Source organism: Podarcis muralis, chromosome 4 (assembly GCF_964188315.1).
Source record: "Podarcis muralis chromosome 4, rPodMur119.hap1.1, whole genome shotgun sequence".
Classification (NCBI taxonomy): Eukaryota; Metazoa; Chordata; class Lepidosauria; order Squamata; family Lacertidae; genus Podarcis; species Podarcis muralis.
This window is the reverse complement of record NC_135658.1, coordinates 75,707,023-75,722,001: the sequence shown is the minus strand read 5'-3', so window position 1 is coordinate 75,722,001 and position 14,979 is coordinate 75,707,023. Positions and strand designations below refer to the sequence as shown.

The window sequence follows — 14,979 nt, the reverse complement described above, 5'->3', positions numbered from 1 at the left end:
GAAGGTAGTACATAGGGAATAATGCGCAGTCCCGTGGGTTCTCCAGTGTGTGGTCTTGCCTCCTCATGCTATTTTAAATCTACATGAGACTGCCGTGTAGGGTCATGCAGAGTTTTGGAACACATTGTCATCAGTGTGCCCTGAGGAAGGGTGGGGTATAAGACTATTGAATCAATCAGTCAAACTACTTTGACATCAACATTATGCATTATGCATTTTGAGAGTTAATAAGGCTTCACAAGGATAGCTCGGTCAGTAGAGTGTGAATCTCTTAACCTCATGATTGTGGGTTCTAGTCCCACATTGCGCAAAGGATTTCTGCATTGAAGGAGCATTGGACAGACAAGAGTCCCTTCGAACTCTGTGATTCTATCTCAATAATCTTTACAACAGCTGTACAAGAGCAGCCAAGGCCATTATCCCCATAGGTTTAACTACGCTCGTGTGCGATGCAGTGGGCAGAGTGCCCTACCTGCACTGGGGAGACTCTGGTCCAGTCACGATGTCTCAGCCTGATCTACCTCATAGGGTTGTTGTGGAAATAAATGGGAGGGTAGGAGCTGCATATCCTGGCTTGTGCCCCATGTAAGAATCAGAATCATAGAAATGAAAATAGGGATGTTGTTTTGAATGATGATGATGATGATGATAATTTGTTGTTATTGTTAATGTTATTGTTAATACCCCACCCATCTGACTGGGTTGCCCCAGGCATTCTGGGCAGCTCCCAACATATATAAAAACATCATTAAACGTTACAAAAACCTTCCCTATACAGGGCTGGCTTCAGATGTCTTCTCGAGGTTGTATAGTTACTTATCTCCTTGTCTCAGGGGTGGCACAACTGCATAGGGACGTCCTAAGGAAAAGCGGGACATTCCAGGATAAGATCAGAAACCAGGACGGTTTCTATAAATCTGTGGCTGTCCCTGGAAAATAGGGACACTTGGAGGGTCTGGAATCCCGAGGGTCATAGGATCATAGAATTGGGGTCGTCTAGTCCAACCCGCTTTCAGTGCAGGAATCTTTTTGCCCAAGGTGAGGTTTCGAACCCCTGAAGCTGCGATTAAGGGCTCTTAAAAATGTAAGAAATAGTAACGCGGAGGATGCTTAAGGGCGGGATGCAAACAAGAGAATTCCGACAATTCCCTGCTGCTGGCGATTTGCCAGCTTAGGCATTTTTCTCAGGCCAGCCGCTCTCCTCCGCCTCAAGGGGCCGCTGCTCTCGCAGCCAAAAGCTCCCTCCAGACTGCTGGGCTTTGCGCGTTCCGGGCTGCGGAGCTGGGCGCACGCAGCTCGGGGAGGCTTGGCTCCAAAATGCCCGCGTGCTGCTGCTGCCGCCGCCGGACGCCGCCGGTGCCCAGGGCCGCCGCGTGCCCCGGCTGGCTCTCGTGGGCGCTGCTGTGGTGCAGCTTGGCCTTGGCCCCGGCCGGCGGCTACGTGATCGTGAACTCGGTGTCGTGGTCCGTCACCAACGAGGTGGAGGAAGAGCTGCACAGCTCCTCCAACGAGGAGGTTCTCCCCGCGCTCCTGGAAGACACCACGGGCATCTGGAAGCAGAGCTACCCGGCCTCGGTGTACAAAGAGGAAGAGGAGGAAGAGGAGGAGATGAGGTCCAGGCCGGGGGCGGCGAGGCCGAAGCAGAACTCGTCCCCTTCCCGCATGTTTTCCTACCGGAGAGCGAGCGCCAAAGGGGGCACGGAGAGCCTCGCGCCCCACGAGCAAGCGGCCAGGGCGGCCCGGTTCCTGATCCATTCCAGCAGCTGGGGATTTCTGGCCACGAGATCTGCTCAAGAAAAGGTACCACGCCTCTGCTAGAAACCTATATATATATATATCCTCCATATATACCATATTCACAACAAAACTGTAGCATCATAAAATGAGGCTATATATAAAAAATATATATCATAAAAATGAGGCGCTATATATATTTTAAAAAAAATACATAGCCTCATTTTATGATGCTGCAGTTTTGTATTTTGTTGTGAATGTCCTCCACCATCCATCCTAAGAACTCTTGTTGAAGGATGGTCTGCTAAACGGGAATAATGATGATAGTACAGGAATGCTGTTTGGAATGGGCTGTTTCTATCCAGGCTTCTGTGCACTCCCAACAGCATCTTGTAAATGTGATAAGCGATTATTCTTGCTCCATGACAAACCTTCCGATACTAGCTATATAAATGGAACAGCTTTTAATGGATCGTTGCTGTCTCACTGGAGAAATTGCAGAGTGGGGGTGTTGTTGTTGTTTTACATCTTTAGGAGCCATTTGCAAGGGGCATCATCTGACTGTAAACATAGAGGAGAAGTTTGCATATTTTAACTAAGGATATACAACAGAGGAATTCTGGTATTGCAAGTCGAGTATTTTTAAAACGATGTGAAAGGTAGTTGAAATGTGGACCAAATTACTAAAAGGTGTACACTGTGCAAGATTAGTTTACTACAGTGACACTACAGTCTAGTGCAGTGATAAATTTTGAAGCCCAGGAGCTTATCACAACAGTCCCCACAGCCACACCCCCAAGGAATGTCCGAAAATGCAAATAGCTGAGTTGATCTGTCATTACAGACACAGGAGCGTACGTAGCATAATGCCAAATTTATCAGAATGCCTGCAATCCAATGCATATTTTCCTGGGAGTAAGCTCCTATGTTTTACTGCATGGGTTTAATTTGTAAAACACCCTGAGCCTTAACAAAAGATCTCCAGCCATCTTAAATGCATCCTTTATTTTTCAATTAGGCACGCACAATCTTACAAAGAAGTGCTAACATTTAAACTGCTAGTGTGTCTCTTCTTGATTGTTTTCCTCATCCTCTGAACCCTCCATGCAAACAAACTTGAAAGCCTCATGATCACCTCAGTCACTTGCCAGAGTAAGAAGGCTCTGCCCATCACCCTGATGGTCCAGCAATGCTCCCTTGCATACTGCCTTTTGCTGTACCAGCATGGGCGTAGCTGGGGGAGGGGGCAGCTGCTCTCCCCTAGATCCACAAATATTACTGAAAAGCATTAAAAGTACTCAATTATCTGAGTACAAGTCATCTGTCCAAGTCATCTGTCAAGAGAGCTATTTGCTGGCCTGGCTAGGACGCCGGCCTGTTATACCTTCTGGGCTTGATGTGGCATGTGACCCTCACCTTTCCTGAGCCTGTTCCAGCTGAGGAATCACACACCTCCTCCCCAAGGTAGCCAGCCCCACCTGGGCTGTGGGTCCTTGCCTGCCTTTCCTCAGAACTGACAACTGTAAGTGCTGGAATCCTGAGTTCACGGGTGGTACGTCCCATTTTGCCACTTGAGGTAAAACAGGAAGTGCCACCCTTCTCTGCCACACCACCACAACCCATGGGACACTGCCCACCGCTGCGCCACCTGCCGGTGGCACTGCAGCTGTGCCACCAGCTGCGTCACCACCACCGCTTGTGGAGCAGCAGTGCCGGCATGGGCGCCGATGCCCTGAAAGAGCTTGCCAAGATCTCACCCAGATCTCATGAGATCCTTTGCTCTCCTTGACATCTCGCAAGACTTTGATGAGATCTCGCAAGATCTTGCAGGAAATCCGCACCTATCCTGGCACCGCTTCTCTGGCAGAGGTGAGGAGGGCATGGCAGGAGATGCTCATGAGGGTTCTGCCTCGGGGGCACCCGCTGTCTGAGATAACTACTTCATGGGTGGGCTGGCCTTACCTGAGGTCACTATGGGCATGCACACTGGTATCTGTTTACCTGTAAGCACACACCTTTATTTATTTTAATACAAGTTTCTCAATCTCCCAGATTTGCACAAAACAGCAGTCGTTTGTGTGTGAGTTTGTGTGTTGCTCCAAGCCAGGAAACCTGAGACCCATGGGTATTTGTTTACATGTGCACATATACCTCTTGTGATCTACCATGCTTGCACAAAAGAGTAGTCCAAAAATAAGCTCTTGCTTTTGAAATACATTGGTTTACATAAGTAGCTAATGTGAATATTTTCAGTGTTGCCGCAGAGAAGGATTTTATATGTAAAAAACAAAATATGCTCTTCTTATTTTTCTCCCCCTACATCCCAGCTTTAGTCTCCCAGATAAAATTAAACATTATTTTGGATGCAGTGGAAAGGTTTAGTGTGTGCTTTAAATATCCCCATTGATGTTAGTGGCATTTAATTTGCTTAACTTTGGCTCCATCGTGCTGGTGTTTTCTTTTTTAAAGGGAAACGTGTATAAGCATCAGCCTTTGCGGTCTCTAGAAGGCGCTGTTAACACAACCTTCTCTCTGTGTGGCAGTGAAATGCAGCGGGTTAGTTGGTAACAAAAGGTCATTAATGAAATATTAATAAAATAAAATATTCCCCATTGTGCAATAGAAGTCTGTGCAGCAGAGGTCTGTAATACCATCTTAGGTCTCCGATAACATTATTGGACTATAAAGCCTCAGGTATTATCATTTGTTTTCTTGCAAGGTCTTTCAGTAGAAGTGCAGACTTGATGTTAGATGAACCTGCAATTATAATACATAGCTCACAATAATAAAAAAAAAGAACAGAAAAAACTTTGGACTTGTGCCCTTTAAAACTGGAGATTTTCTTGCCTCAGAGTGAACTTAAAGGAGTTCTTTGAACCTAGATGTAAATTACAAAAAAGCATAATTTTCCATCAGATTTCTAAATAATGGGTTAACACGTTTGCTATGAATTGCATTTTTAAAAAATGAGCATTGACGATGTAAGATTATTAATATATCTCTGAGCAACTGTCAGATTTTTAAAATTGATTGCAGTGCATTACTAATCTGAAACGTTTCCTCTTCATTGCTTATGTGGAAGACAAATTTCATTTAGATATATAAGAAATAGCACGTTATGTATGAGATGCACACACAAAGGAGTATTTGCGCTGCAAATGTCTTATTTTCTACTAAATTGTTTTGAAGAATTTGTGGGGGGTTTTGTGAGCTGCCTTAGGCATTGCACAGTGGAAAAGCAGGATAAAAATCTTCTCTTATTAATTTTTTTAACTGACATTCATTGCTTTCCCAAGTGAATCATGTGAAATATAGTTAGGTGAGAATGCTCAGAATTCTGTGTTAGAATCTCTAGGCCATCTTCACAGAATTACAGTCCTCAAAGCAATATGAATCTTTACAGTATATATATTCAGTTTTATAAAATCGCCACAAGCCTTAGTGATTCATGGAGAAACATCGTTTTTTATTATTAAAGAGGGTGTATTATTATTTGCAGTTCAAACACCTTTTTAACAAAATAAAAAAATACTTCCAGTAGCACCTTAGAGACCAACTAAGTTTGTTATTGGTATGAGCTTTCGTGTGCATGCACACTTCTTCAGATACCTGATGCATGCAAACGAAAACTCATACCAATAACAAACTTAGTTGGTCTCTAAGGTGCTACTGGAAGGATTTTTTTTTATTTTGTTTCGACTACAGCAGACCAGCACGGCTACCTACCTATATCTACACCTTTTAAAATTATTTCTGTAAAGTGCCTGTTTTGTTTCTTTTAATTAAGTCTGGTTTAACCTGAAAAGGTGAGAAAGTAGGTGAACGATCAACCTGAGCAAGGTTCTAGATTCAGGTAGGTAGCTGTGTTGGTCTGACGAAGTCGAAATATATAAAATAATAATAATAAAATTGTCCAGTAGCACCTTAAGAGACCAACTAAGTTTGTTCTTGGTATAACCTTTCGTGTGCATGCACAAGTTTTAAAATATATTTCTGCCTGAGCAAGTGAGAGAGATATACTGTATGTATGTGTATGTTATCAATTCTGAACAACAAATCTAATTTAATGAAGTACAAACCAGTGGCAGTCAGGGAAGTAGAACTGAATATACTACACTGGTTCTTTTAATTTCTGGCAAGCATCTTTGTAGAAGACATTTGCAACGCTTTCTAAGCACAACTTGCTTGGAATTTTTCAGATCCGGGGAGCACCGTTTGGGAATTGCTTATCTATTAGCGATGGCCCCACAGACAATAGCACTGGAATTCCTTTTTTTTATGTGACTCCAAAGGACAACACAGTAGCTGATCTGATGAAAAATTCCGTTGCTTCCCTGACATTGCCAGAGGCAGAAGGAGATATCTGCAGGTACAATGATTATGAGAGCATTAGGTGGTTGTGTTACTTAACATGAAGGCTCTTTTCAGCTTAAATCACAACAAATATGGTGCTGTTTACTCATTTGCTGTGGGAGATTCACATTTTCTTGTAGCGTGCGGATGTTGGACTTTCCCAGTGCTCAAGCTGAAATGAGTTGTATTGCTGTTGTTTGCTGAGAAAAGGTGTTTTCCAACTCCCGAGTTTGTATATTCTAAGTGTAACCTATCAGATGGTTCCAGTTACAGATAGGTAGCCGTGTTGGTCTGCCATAGTCAAAACAAAAAAAATTCCTTCCAGTAGCACCTTAAAGACCAACTAAGTTAGTTCTATCAGATGGTGTCTGGGACGTCACTGATGTTGACAAGCACCAAGAAATCCACATCCATACTTATGCCATTTTGTTAACATTTAAGAAAGTTGTTTGCGTTTGAAGCAGAGCACTTCATGGCTGTCATATTTCAGTGAAGACGTTCTGGTCTAGCCCCAGAGGGACTATATGTTTGATCTCAGAGCAGATAAGATACACACATGGAGCACCCCGGGGTTGTGTGTGCTGTCATCGACACAGATTGGGTCCATGCACCCACCCGTCTGGTTTTGAGGCCTGGAGGCAAAGCAAGCTCTGACAAGTACCCAGAACCAGAAGGCAAGAAACCAAACACATTCTGAGAGCAGCTTGACCGTGACCAATTGCTCAGCCTGGGTTTTATAGGCCCAGATGGGCCCTAACTCACCCATTCCGTCAAGCGACAAGTGCTGAGCAGCTGGGGGGACAAGCGATCGTAAAGGGAAGGACTGTCTTGACCCTTTCTCCACCTGCAGTTTTCCTTCCCCGAGTCATTTCCTCAGCTGCTCTCACCAGACAGCGTGCCAAAGGCATGCTTTCAAGAGCAAACGCGCATCTAGAATGCTGTGAGGGCAAGGTGGAAAAGTAGTTGGGAGCGTCAACAGCAGCCAATGGGAAAGTAATGGAGCACTCCCTTCTCTGCTCAAACCCCTCCTTTCCCAAAGCTGGATTTCTTTAGAAAAAACGTCCAGGTTATAGTTGGTTCCATGTGCCTGGATCTAGTTGTCATACCGCCTGATTAGAAACCCAACCTTTTACGTGTGTGTGTATGTATATATATAACATTTTATTTTTCAATGCACATCTGAAATTATGTTTATTTATGCCTGGATACATACAAAAACTACGCCAATAACACACCGGCTTCTTTGATCTTCTCTTCTGCCTTTCTGCTGAAAAATTCTGCTTTCACTATTACAGGCTGTCTGGGCAGTTTCCTCATGCCAGGACTTCGTAGTAACCCGAGCATACAACATCAATAACTGGAGCTAATCCCGCCTGATTTTTTGGCATAGTTGAGCTTCGTCTGCTCACTAACAGGTTTCCAGAGCTTATTCAGATTCACCGTAGGACAGAGGTGCTGGTTTTTCTTCAAGTGGGAATGTCTCATACCAACTTTTTCGAAATAACCAGGATGATATAGTTTGTCAAAATTGATTATGTGGTGGTACATACCCCCAGCATCACCACAGCCTCCAGGATACTCTGTTTCCTGGTGTGTTGCAGTCAGCTTTGAAAGTGCACATAATGCCTTGGGGCATATGGCAGGAACGGAATCCAGAGTCCGTCTTCTGCCCAAATAGGTGATCATTGCCGTCAGACAACTGCCACCTGTTCAGAGGGTGCATATGAGGAAATCTTAGCACGTAGCAGCAAGGAGAAATTAGCAGATGAAGAAACAAGTAGATTCAAAACTCTTTAACAATTCCGTCTGCAGCATGCAAGTGGTTGTGAACTCAACTAGAAAAGGGAATTCAATCAAGTGCAGGCATCTCATTTTTAGAAGCTATTGGAATTTTAACTCAGAGCTTTGAAGTGTGGTGTGTGTGTAAGAAAGAGAAAGCTCTTTATCGCAAAAAGCTGCAGCAGCAAGGAAGTTAACAGTGCCCAGAAGCATAAAGCCAAAGATCAAGAGAAGCTTTTCAGATTATGAATTTTGCTTTCAAGTGAGATTTAGTTTGATGTCCGTACCACACAGATTAGTAAAGCTAATACATGCTTACCAGCTCATATCCTTTAAGGGTGTGTTACGATTTATGGGCCAAAGAGGATGCGTGTAAGGTATGCAGTTGTGCTTTTCAAAACATAAAATGAATGTGATGTGGGTTTTTGATAAATTAGCTGCAGTATTTATCTGTTAATATAGCTTTGCCTTCTGTACTGCTGTGGTGGTGGTGGAGGGGATTCAAAATATTTGGGAACCTGGTTTCCATCAAGCTGAGTCATGTTTGAAGACACCCATATCATGCCAGCCATTGTTTGTCCACATATGCTGAACTGTTTCGGAGTGAAGATTGCTTAGCACTGGGTCTGAACCCATAAAAGGCTAAGTGGGAAACGAAAAATTGTAGGACAAAAAATTCCACAGAAGTGTTTCAAAAGGCTCAAACTAGGAGCTAATTTCCTGCTCCCTATGCTATCAGCATACCTTCCAACATTTCTCTGATGAAAATAAGGACGTCCTATTCAACAACAGGGATGTGGGTGGCGCTGTGGGTTAAACCACAGAGCCTAGGACTTGCCAATCAGAAGGTCGGCGGTTCGAATCCCCGCGACGGGGTGAGCTCCCGTTGCTTGGTCCCTGTTCCTGCCAACTTAGCAGTTCGAAAGCATGTCAAAGTGCAAGTAGATAAATAGGTACCGCTCCGGCAGGAAGGTAAACGGCATTTCTGTGCGCTGCTCTGGTTCGCCAGAAGCAGTTTAGTCATGCTGGCCACATGACCCGGAAGCTGTACGCCGGCTCCCTCGGCCAATAAAGCAAGATGAGCGCCGCAACCCCAGAGTCAGCCACGACTGGACCTAATGGTCAGGGGTCCCTTTGCCTTTATTCAACAACAACAAGAGGAAGATTTTTACTATTTCTACCCTGCCCATTTGACTGGCTTGCCCCAGCCACTCTAGGCAGCTTCCAACATATATAAAAACATCATCAAACATTAAAAAACCTCCCTATACAGGGCTGCCATCAGATGGCTTGGGAGTCGGTCGGCTGACTAGAGGGAAATCTGAGCTAGGATACTGAACTAATACACCATTCTTTAGCCCTACTCTCTTGGGGACTCGTATATAATTATTTGATATAACACTCCAATATCTGATCCTTTTCCTAATCTCTTTGACTGAGCCATTTGTTAGTGAGAGCTTCCTTTTGCATTGCCAGACTGCTGGTTTTCGGCCTGCCTCAAGTCTACGCAAAAGTGGTGTAGAAGAAGGAATTTCAGGTTGTAGCTTGCATGACAATCCATGCCTGTCCATTTGCTTGCCTTGTCTATTCCAGGACATCAGTGCAGATTTTGAAACTGAGCTATCATGGCTTCTCCATAAAAATTCTGGGAATGTCAACCTTGAGAGGGACTAAGTTGTGGGGAGTAGAAGAACATGGCCTAGAAAGGAATGCAGCCCACAGGCTTCAAAAGGCTCCCCACCCTCACTTTTTGAGCACAGATACTATGATGTATCCTCGAGTTCGATCCTAGTTCAGAAGAAGAGATTCATGGACCACTTTTATTGGTGCAGCTCTCCATGCTGAGGTCTGTTATAGTACACCAGCATAAATAATCTTCAAACTGTTTCATGACAGCTATGAATGATCAGGTGAAACATTCAGTGAAACTCCCGCAGACACTAATAAATTTGATGTTGACAGGACTCTCGTGTAGGCACAGACTTTAATAAGCAGGTTGACATGCTCCTTTCCTGAGTCATTCTCAAACTGGGAATTCACATGTGTGAAAGAAGAGGAATAAGTAGGTGGAAAAGAAACAATGATTTTCAACACATCCTCCACCTAGAATTGCACAACTGTTTTGTTTGCCTTTCTTCACAATCTGGAATTTATCCAGATGTTTAGGCTGCCATTTTGTAACCTGAGACTAAGCCCCACTGAACTGAGCAGGAATTACTTCTGAGAAGATACATCTAGGATTACGCTTTAAAACTGGGGGCACTTCAGGACTGTTGCCATTTCAGGTGCAGATTCACAATCGCATCCCAGCCGCATTCAGGTTGGCAACTAAAGCTGATTTGAAGGGTGTGCACAACAAACCGGTTCCTACCCCGCCCCTGCCCCCCCATGTGATAAGGACAGAGTTGGGGAAAGGCATTGCAAAATGTGGGATAACACTTGCTTGAAGCAATGTTGCGTAACTCCTCCCCATCCACCACCTCTGCAAATTCAGAATGCGTGCTCAATAATTGGCTAATGTAATCTAACCTCCCTGCAATCAAACTGGGATGAATGCCCAATAACAGGTTACCTGTTTTTACCGGAAGCACCCTAGTTTAAGCATAAGGACTGTTGTTGTTGTTGTTACTATTATTATTAATTAAATTTCTATACCGCCCTTCATCCGACGATCACAGGGCGGTTTACAATATAAAAGCACAAAAATACATAAGGTAAAGGTAAAGGGACCCCTGACCATTAGGTCCAGTCATGGCCGACTCTGGGGTTGCGGCGCTCATCTCGCTTTACTGGCCAAGGGAGCCGGCGTACAGCTTCCGGGTCATGTGGCCAGCATGACTAAGCCGCTTCTGGCGAACTAGAGCAGCACACGGAAACGCCGTTTACCTTCCCGCCCGGAGCGGTACCTATTTATCTACTTGCACTTTGACATGCTTTTGAACTGCTAGGTTGGCAGGAGCAGGGACCAAGCAACGGGAGCTCACCCCGTTGTGGGGATTTGAATCGCCGACCTTCTGATCGGCAAGTCCTAGGCTCACAGCGCCACCCGCGTCCCTAATACATAACATAGTAACAAGCAAAAACAATGTCCCCCCGCCCCTCATTGTTCAAAAGACCACAGACTGTTGAATTAGCCAAAGACCTGGATAATACTAAAACACCTCTTACATTGCCTCGTGACAGTAGTATCCAATCTGCTGACTCTAGATGCTTTTGGACTACAACTCCCATCAACCTAAGCCATCAAGGTGATGGAAGATCCAACATCTTTTCAAGGGCACCACAATGGGTTCTAGCGGTCTATGAGAATTTAGTACAAGCTTATTTCTCTCCACTGCGCTAAACTAAATGCTGTTCATAAAACAGACACATTACAGCTGCCTAAAGAGGCAGAGCATAGGAGAAAAACAAGCTATGCTAGACAGACGGAAGCAGTACGCTATTATTCTTTCTTGTAGGTATGCTAATAGTGAAGTGCTGCGAGAGGTTGGACCTACAGTTTTGGGATGCGGTGCACAAAGCATTTAATCTGGAGAACTCGCATAAATTTCAGCTGGATGGTACAATAGAAAAACTACTCCAGAATATATGGTTTGTGAATGACAGCTTTTATTGCACACAGGCTGCAGCTCCCTAAATCAGATTTGCTAGAGTCATCATCTTATATGATATAGTGAATACAGTGCAACATGCATTCAGCTGGGCTTACTCGCAAGAAAGTGTGCCTAGAATGGCAACCTAAACCAAGTATAATTCAAGTGAGGGGAAATTAATTCCAGTTTCTTATTACTCAGAAATATATTGCTACGAGCAGCTTTTCAAATCTGTAAAGTTAAGGATGCAGTCCTATGCAAGCTTATTCGTGTGTATTATTATTTACTGAATTTATATACCGCCTTATAACCGGAGGTCTCAGGGTGGGTCGCAGAATAAAAGCAAAATATAAAACAACAAAATACATACTCAAAATAAAAACAACAATCCAATAACACCCCCCCCCCCAATAAACACAATGTGACTTTGATTTATGCCTGCATAATAAGCAATAACCTTCCAATGTATGTGAGATAAAAGTAGAAACGAACAATCAATAGAAACTGGTATTAGTTCTACTGAACCTGTTGTGACTTCCTTTGCTAGTATTGCTATATGTTACCCAATCGTTGATGTTGTTCTTACATAAAGAGCAGCAAAGAGTTTAGTATAAATTTGTTATAGTAGGACAGATAACCTGAATCTTCAGGGGATCAGCATAACAATACCTCTTTGTACCAAACATTAATAAAACTATTTTATTTCAGCAAGGGTTCTGATAGTGTTAAAAACAAATGGTTTGTATCCATACCTTCTTTTTGAGAATACAGTGCTGGTTAATATTTGTCGTAGGCATCTGTTTGTGTGTCTCATTGGTTCCCTATTTTATTTTATAACAGATAATGGAATTTTGTTGAGAATCATTGCCTTCTGTGAGACGTCATTCGCCCTTATATTATTGCCTCCGACACCCCATCTATATCACTCATATCAGAAATGTGTAATATCTGCCCTTCACAATAAACTAGTACGGTCTGATCCATATTTTGAAGACTGTTTTAAGTTTACATATGAAGTTAACACATGTAGATCTGCAGGTACAAGTTCTGAAGTGCAGTAACACAACTTTTGAACAAATGGACTGTAGTCCACTAAAGCTTCACCAACCAGAGTGCCCTCCAGAATTTGTGGACTACAACTCCCATCAGCTGTAGCCAGTACAACCTGCTCCTGGCTGAGATTGATGTGAATTGTAGTCCACATGGAAGGTGCCATGTTAGCAAAGACTGGTTTACGCCATAATAAATTAGTTAATCTTTAAGCTGCCATATAACATAAACACTTTTCTTTGCTTACAGAAAAACAATTGTTGACCCTGATGATCCGCGGTGTGTCAGACTTATTCTTACAGGGCAGATGGTGACGGTGCCTCTGGAAGAAATGGAATTTGCCAAGCAAGCATTGTTTTCTAGGTCTGTATGAATCTAATGTTACTGTGCTAACAGGAGGGGTGGGGGTGAAATGTAAAATAAGGCAATTGGACCAAGAACTGAAGGAATAATACATGAGCATTGTCCCCCACCCCCAGAACGGAACTTCTCCCAAACGCATCTGCTGGCAAGAGCCAAATGTTAATTGAAAACCTGGGTTCCTCCCAGGCACTTTTTAAGTACTTGTAAATCCTTATGGTCAGTGCTTAACTCTCGTATTTGAAATCCATGGGTTTTAAAGATGCTTTAGCATTGATTGAATAATGTCCAAGGTTAATGTGAGGGAATGCTCGGCAGTACACTAGCTGGCACAACATCACAATCCTACTACACATGTCAGGACGCAGAACTAAGTCCTGTTGAATTTAGTGGCGCTTACTCCTGGGTAAGCGTAGCTAGTATTGCAGCCCAACAGAGCAACCCAAACAACAGAAAGCAAGGGTAATTTATGTCGTGTGTAATTTGCCCCTATGGCATACTCAGGTCAAGAGTGGGGCTACCGCAGCTTGAGCTGGTCTGCGCCTGTAAGGAAAAACAATCGAGTTTTAAATAGTTTTAAAGCAGAGTTTTACTTACACCACCCTTTTTTACCACTGTAGTTTCCGTTGGGTTGCTGGGTCCCATGACTGAGCTGAAAGAGTTTGGAACAGGAGAAAATCTCCTCCTGCCTCCCCATGACCCATAACACCCCTTTTTCAGGACGCACCCTGGCCTTGGTTCAGCTGAGCCAGAATGAAGGACTTACAATGGCGTATCTACAGCTCATTAGGGACATTAGCTAGAGAGCCGCCTCTTCCAAACGCCACTCATCCTGGCAAACCTTGGGTTTGGACTGCTCCCTTAGTCATACTTAGTGCTTCCACCTGTCCTGTGCTTAAAAAGAATGCGTCTGTGAGGTTTTCTGCTTGTCCCACTGCTTTCCCCAGGCAAACCCACTGTTTGCCGCTAAATTGGAACAAACGCCAGTCCACAGAAAACCTGATTGACATTTGCTCCGATTCAGCAGTAAACAGCAGGTTTTCCCCGGGGCAAAGCAACAGGAAGGGCAAGCGGAAATGTGGAAGATAAACACACTCCTACGTCTCACAGTTTTCAGCGGGACTACTCTTAAGTATTACAAAGTCTGGATTCATCCCTGAACGTTTAGGGTTTCTTGTTGTTTGTGTCATGCACATATTTGGGCTTAAATATTTGCTGTCCTAAAGGATAGTGTTGAAACTGCTAGTGTTGAAACTCACATTATTTCCAAAGAATTCTAGGGACCATTGGCTGTGAGAAGCCTTCTGGACCTGCCTTATTCTAACCTGTTTGGCTACCTTTTGTTCTTCCAGGCATCCAGCAATGAGAAAATGGCCTCGCAATTATGAATGGTTCTTTATGAAAATGAACATTGAACATGTCTGGCTTCAGAATTGGTATGGAGGAATTGCCGCCATTGCGGTGGAGGAGTATTTCAAAGCAGTTCCCAGTAAAGCTTGATCAAAATTCCAAATAAGAGGATTCAGTGTTTCATATTTACTTTGGGGGGTGGCTGGGGGGTGCAACTGTTTTATATTCTATGGTACTGACTATTTATTTAACAGTATTTTTGTGCAAAGTACTTAAAATGGCTCCATTTCTCTTAAATGGAGTGGGTTGACACAGTAAGGGCCTTTGAAATGAAAATGAATGTTAAGGCTGGAGACAGATAATACTAGACTCTTCTTTAAGGTGTTTAAATATTCCTGGATTTTTATGAACATGTATACCACAGGATGTGCTCATTATAATTTTTGAAACTGGACAAGAATCGCAACCCAAAATGAAATGGCTGGTATATATATATATGGTGGTTATATTATTGTACCTAGTTGTTCACATGAAACTCTAAAGAGCTGCCTAAAGTATGTAAAGAATTTTAATTAAGTTGACATTATAGATTCCACCTTTCCTTAGGCACACATTTGTCTTTAATTATCTTACAAAATGCTATACTCTTAAGATGCTTTCAATATGGTTTTGGGACAACTCTGTATCCTAATATGCTTTTATGGAAGACTAAAGAAGAAGTCAAGTCTTTAACTTTGCTTTAACCATTCAGATTGTGGCT

General features: G+C 43.4%; 1 protein-coding gene across 1 annotated transcript; it reads left to right on the top strand.

Moving 5' to 3' along the window:
- Nucleotides 1-1,237: 1,237 nt before the first annotated feature.
- Nucleotides 1,238-14,962, top strand: CREG2 (cellular repressor of E1A stimulated genes 2). The gene is made up of 4 exons (XM_077927600.1): nucleotides 1,238-1,800; nucleotides 5,934-6,103; nucleotides 12,759-12,872; nucleotides 14,222-14,962. The coding sequence occupies exons 1-4, from the start codon at nucleotides 1,318-1,320 to the stop codon at nucleotides 14,367-14,369; spliced, it is 915 nt and encodes a 304-aa protein (XP_077783726.1). The 5' UTR covers nucleotides 1,238-1,317; the 3' UTR covers nucleotides 14,370-14,962.
- Nucleotides 14,963-14,979: the final 17 nt, after the last annotated feature.

What these genes read in the sequence shown, in the direction of transcription:
- CREG2 (XM_077927600.1), top strand. Translation starts at nt 1,318, where the DNA reads ATGCCCGCGTGCTGCTGCTGCCGCCGCCGGACGCCGCCGGTGCCCAGG. An exon ending in GCAGAAGGAGATATCTGCAG is followed by an intron (nt 6,104 to 12,758) that starts GTACAATGATTA and finishes CTTTGCTTACAG; the next exon opens with AAAAACAATTGTTGACCCTG. An exon ending in AAGCAAGCATTGTTTTCTAG is followed by an intron (nt 12,873 to 14,221) that starts GTCTGTATGAAT and finishes TTGTTCTTCCAG; the next exon opens with GCATCCAGCAATGAGAAAAT.